This window comes from Olea europaea, chromosome 6 (assembly GCF_002742605.1).
Source record: "Olea europaea var. sylvestris chromosome 6, O_europaea_v1, whole genome shotgun sequence".
NCBI lineage: Eukaryota > Viridiplantae > Streptophyta > Magnoliopsida > Lamiales > Oleaceae > Olea > Olea europaea.
The window spans coordinates 22,515,560-22,520,910 of record NC_036242.1 but is presented as its reverse complement, the minus strand read 5'-3'; the positions used below and the strand labels follow the sequence as shown (position 1 = coordinate 22,520,910).

General features: G+C 33.1%; 1 protein-coding gene across 2 annotated transcripts; it reads right to left on the bottom strand.

The window, feature by feature from the left end:
- Window positions 1-54: 54 nt before the first annotated feature.
- Window positions 55-4,039, bottom strand: LOC111396183 (homeobox protein knotted-1-like 6). Of its 2 annotated transcripts, XM_023022525.1 has the most exons (4): window positions 3,842-4,039; window positions 3,418-3,756; window positions 2,876-2,995; window positions 55-2,650 (listed from the first exon to the last, which is right to left on the bottom strand). In XM_023022525.1, exons 2-4 carry the CDS (start codon window positions 3,745-3,747, stop codon window positions 2,438-2,440), a joined length of 663 nt encoding a protein of 220 aa, XP_022878293.1. In that variant the 5' UTR covers window positions 3,748-3,756; window positions 3,842-4,039; the 3' UTR covers window positions 55-2,437. The 2 variants fall into 2 exon arrangements, with proteins under 2 accessions (XP_022878293.1, XP_022878292.1); XM_023022524.1 differs by having other exon boundaries at window positions 3,418-4,039.
- Window positions 4,040-5,351: the final 1,312 nt, after the last annotated feature.

The window sequence follows — 5,351 nt, the reverse complement described above, 5'->3', positions numbered from 1 at the left end:
TCCCAAAACCCCCACCCCCCCCCCCCCCCAAAAGAGAGCTCAAATATAGTGCTAAATCTATCCTTATGCTATATATAGAGCTATAATATATAATATTAAAGACAACAAGAGCATTTGCTGCTAAACCAAAATCAGCTTAAATTAACGGTCTATTTTGTTAATCAAACCTGGCAGTAGTACTCTATTTTACTGCATCTAAAGCGTGATTGGAAGTTGTTTATAGATAGATATAAATGACCAATGGATAAATGGTTAGTACTTAGTACTTGTCTATTTTCAGATTGTGTGGATGAAAAATTATTTGGCCAATTATAAACAGTTCATAAACGACTCCAAATTTCTTGAGGTTTTATCTAATGTGGTGTACCAACATGCTGTAATATACAAAATTTAAGCCAAAATCCAAATTGAACTGCGTGCAAGTATATGCAAAGACTATGCAAAATGTTTAACAAGCAATTAAGAATATTTCATGTATAAAACAAATAAAAATTGTTAGGCAAATCAACAAGAAGACCAAGCCCTCGTGAAGACAGCTTTACATTTGATATATACTATGAAGAAGCACGTGAAATTGTGCTGATACAACATTCAGGTGGATACGGATACCCATATATAGTATCTTTAAAGAAACTGAATTCATCACCAAAAGTTAATCTGTAGTTTGAAACGGTTAAAGAACTAATCATAAGCCTAAACTCAATCTCTTTTACCTTAATAATATATTTTAGTCGACAGCATATTAGCATTCAAATTCAAAGGCTGTTACCAGATATCTACATTAACACAATTTAAGGTAAGATCAGCAGCTTTTTTCTGCATAAAATAATCTAACTTTGAGTTATGTTTTAAAAGTTAATAGTGATTTACAGATTAAGTTGAGTAAACATTTGTGCTTTGCACACTCTTGAAGTACAGTTTATACTCATTAATTAATAGAATAAAGATCATAAAGAACGCCACGCAAAGAGATAGGTAATGTTGAGAATTAAAAACCCTAATTTTATATCAACAAAGGCAATAAAATCACTAAAGAAAATGGACATAAAAACACGTAGGAATATTTATAGAGGTTCTATGATGAAAAAAGTTTACAAGATTTATAGAGCTCGATCCATATATTGATTATGTACAACACTAATAATTAGACTCCATAGCTTGAAATTTATTATCTCCTCTAGAGTGCTTTCAAATTTAAATACTAAGTCGTGTTGTTTAATCTATAACTCCGAATTTATTTTTCCTCTAAACTATACACATACACATATTTCATAAAGAGATAATGGTGATACTTGAACATGGAATTTATGTAAATCAGATACAATGATAAATCATTCCATCTAAAAGTTCAAATTATTCCAAAGTGACAAATTTATTTATTGTTTAATAACTTTTCCAACAAAAGAAGAAATTGGATGCCAAGCAGCAAATAAAGATGGCAGAAACAGTATAATTCAGATGGGCAGTTATCCCTTGTGATAGTACATTATTTATTTTTAAGAACACATAATTATTATTTATTAAGAAGTAATTCACAAGAAAACATATCTTTAATCGCCAACCAATGGGGAATTAGACACTTCCCAATGTTTATTTCCCATCTTTAATTCACGTTTGAGGCCAACACATGATCTTTTGGAACTTGAAACCCCTTTAAAAGTAAGCAGGCAAGCATAAGTCGTATAGTCATTGTACCTAATGGAACCCAGTGAAGATTATATTTAAACAAGATCGACCGAAGGTCTTCTCTCATCAGAGACTAATGCCAAGCTAAACACCCAAGACAGAACTATCTATCTAAAGAAATGAAGTACAAGTTCCATTATCCAAATTTTAAGTCAGAGTACAGTTAAAAATTTAATCTTCTTGGCTAGTGCGATATATGTATACAAGTAAAAAATTGAAAAAGCTGAAAGTGGACTGTTACTGTTTGAAAAGGAAAACTACTGTATTGTCATGATCTGTCCTCTGATACGTCTAATCATATAAATGGCTTCATTTGCTACAGTTCAGTATTCAAGTTGGATTTGTCGAACAAATTTAATAGTTCAACATGGTATCGAAATGGGTAAAGTTTAGAAATTCAAGCCTCACCATATGCAGGCATCACCTAGGTAAAAAAATGAATTCGACGTGCACGCAAACTAGTTAAATTTAACTCACTTCTAATAACTTAAATGCGAAAAGAGTTGAATTTAGTTTCTGCCAAAACTTCGTTGACTTTTCATTTAGGGATGCTAGAATTTTCTGTACAAATAGGAAATAGAGATCACTTGTAATAGTTAGAAAACAATCTCAACCACACACAAATACAGAACCAAAGAATTTTTAAATATGTCAGAGAAAAAACAGTCCCGAATTCAAGATACTTTCAGCTTTAGGGTTTCTATAAGGTAATGCTCTAAGCTATAATTTGTAGGCCTTTGATTATTCCTTCTTACAGAACAACTGGGTTGTCTCCTATATGGATGTTCTTAAGCCAGGATTTTGGGCAGTGGGGTGGGGGTAGAGGGTTAAAAGAAATCTGGAAGGACGCACCTTTGCAAAGATTGCCCAGTTGAGTTTCGATCTTATTGAGGAATGATGTTGCTTCATCAAAAGGCCTTGACAGATCTGATTTGTACTTCACCAGTATGTCATAGTATGTTTCCTATAAAGAGAAGAATTTAGATACCTCTCAAACTGAGACAAATTGGAAGATCAAAACCAATGTATGCGCTTGTACAGAAACTGACTAGAGAAGAAAATAGTGTTAAGAGGCAAAATTGAAATAAAGAAAATTTGTCCATTATCTCATGATCTTTCAATTTTCAAGTGTCGTCTTTACTCATTTAAGCTATGTGTGCATTTTTGTGGAAGAGGGAAGGAGGAAGACCATGAAGTCGTCGAGCTCAGGATCAACTCCTAAGCAAACGGAAAGTTCATCTTCCTTACAAAACTCGGATTCTCGTCTGATTTTTTCAAGCAAAGATGCAATTTCTGGGGGTGCTCCCACCTGAAAATTGAAAAATTTTACTCAACAGAAATTGTATGAATTGTACAAGAAAAAAAAATAACGGATTGCTAGTAAAATCTAAAGCCCAGTTACCAGTTTCAAGAATTAATGAATTTTCCCCTACGTTACAAAACCCTATTATTTATTTATTTATTTATTATTATTTTTTATTTATTTATTTATTTTTTTTTTGGTAAAACGTTGCTGCAAACATAACATAAATTAAATTCAAGAAGTATATCAAAAGTTGTGGGCTTCACAGAAAATGTAATTATCAGGAGAAAAGAACTTTTTAAATCAAAATTTAATCTTGATTGAATCTTATTTCTGACCTAATCCTTGTTATTCCAAAAGCTTGAGGAACAGACAAGGCTAAAAGCTGATAAACAATGCAAATTCTATAAATTTTGATCAGACTGAACCTTTTGACAGTCCAGATAAGCATTGAGCAATTTTGTGTATGAAGGATGAGAAGCAATTTTGGCCTTGATCAAACTGGAAGCATGTCCATGATCGTCTTCAGGGTTTCCTTTTTCTGTTTGCGGATTGATAGATGCCACCTCTGTTGCTACAGAACACGGGAAGTTGATATCCTCAGTCGATCCCGATATAGGATAGCAGTGGAGGTCGCCGGAGCAAATCAGGGCATGGTAGTGGTTGTGATACTCCGCCGGAATAATCAGATTCTCCGGTGACATCAAGGCCTTATCCGAGTAATCACTCATGGAATGAAGGCCATACATTTCATCCATATATATAATCTTGCACAATCACAAAACTATATTATAATCAAAAAACCAATTCTTGCTATGGATTAAATGACTAATCATGTAATATTTGACTAACAAAAGTAATTAAACAAAGAGAGCTCCGACTGCTTGTTGTAACAGGATTTCACTGTAACGAAGAAGAAGAAATTACGAATATTTCGATTTTAAAAGATGATAGAGGAGATGGGAGTGGTGTGATTATTTTGGAGAAGAAACAAGAAAGGAGATGCGCTCAAGTGCTGAAGTTGAGTGAGAGGGAGGCCCATTGTCTCCATTATTAATTCATCGACGATTTTCATTATAAATTGTATTATTTAATTCGTCCTCATTTCTTTTGCCTTTAAGCCCTTTTCACTCTCTTTTAAGTTAATACTCTTCATTTTTCAATCTTATCTTTAACAACACATTCTCACAATAAAATATTTTACAAATAAATTGAAATTTTTTTCCAACTTTTAAACCATATATTCTCTAAAAAATCACTATTCAAAACATAAGTTCTCCCCCAAATTTCTCTTAATTATAATGATCATCAACCATGGGCTAAATGTCCAATTACAAATTGAAAGGACAAAAATATAATAAATCGGCACTAATTAAGCCTCTGTTTGACAACCATTATTTGAAAACTCTATTTTTTTTTATTTTTTTTTCAACCATATATTTATACAATAAATTATTCTTCAAGTAAATCAAATATTTTTCTATACGTTTTAACCATAAATTTTCTTAAAAATTATTAATCAAAACATTGTTTTAACCAAATAATGACCATCAAACTGGGGCTAATTATTCTCCAAATTCTAATCTCAGCTAAGTTGGATGGGATTACTTTAATCTAGGGATGTAAAATTGGGATAGACAAGGTGCGTCTTGGTCTAGTGCGGCTTACCACATTGAAAGGAAAAAGGTGTTGGGCAGGTGCCCAATTGCGATTTTGACACTTAGGCTAACATAGTGTCAAAATACCTCGGCTTTGAGTATACTAAACACTTTGTGATTAGTACTTGATAGTAGGCAACTCAAGGTGATTATATTTTTAATTACACATTTTTCTAAAAATTATTATTCAAAACATTGTTTTGGCCAAATAATGACTATCATATAGAGATTAAACATCATCCAAGTTCATCTCAGCTAAGTTGGATGAGATTACTCTTATCTAGGGATGTAAATTTGGGATAGACAAGGTGTGTCTAGGTCCAGTGCAGCTTACCACATCAAAAGGGAAAAGGTGTTGGGCTGGTGCCCAATACGATTTTGACACTTAGGATAACATAGTGTCAAAATACCTCAACTTCGAGTAAATTGAACACTTTGTGATTAGTAAAATCACCTCCACGCCTGCTGGAGATATGAACTGCAGATTCACTAATTGACTGAATCGAGGAAAATTGATGAAGACCCATATGTGGATCTTGTTCGCCATGATGAATAAGTAGAAGCCAATGGTGGTGGTATGCGACCTTAGTTCGTAATGTCGGCATCGAAGTTTGCGACAGAATGTGTGTGGTTCGCTACCTTCGGACTGTTGCAATTTTGTTTCTGATTTACAACTTTGTTTGGTGTTACAAGGTATCAATAGC

Bases quoted from the DNA above. Each gene is read 5' to 3' on its own strand.
- LOC111396183 (XM_023022524.1), bottom strand. From the start codon at position 3,747: ATGGATGAAATGTATGGCCTTCATTCCATGAGTGATTACTCGGATAAG. The intron at 2,996-3,417 runs GTTCAGTCTGAT...TTCAATTTTCAG, and splicing joins CTTATCTGGACTGTCAAAAG to GTGGGAGCACCCCCAGAAAT. The intron at 2,651-2,875 runs GTCTTCCTCCTT...TTCTCTTTATAG, and splicing joins CTGAGCTCGACGACTTCATG to GAAACATACTATGACATACT.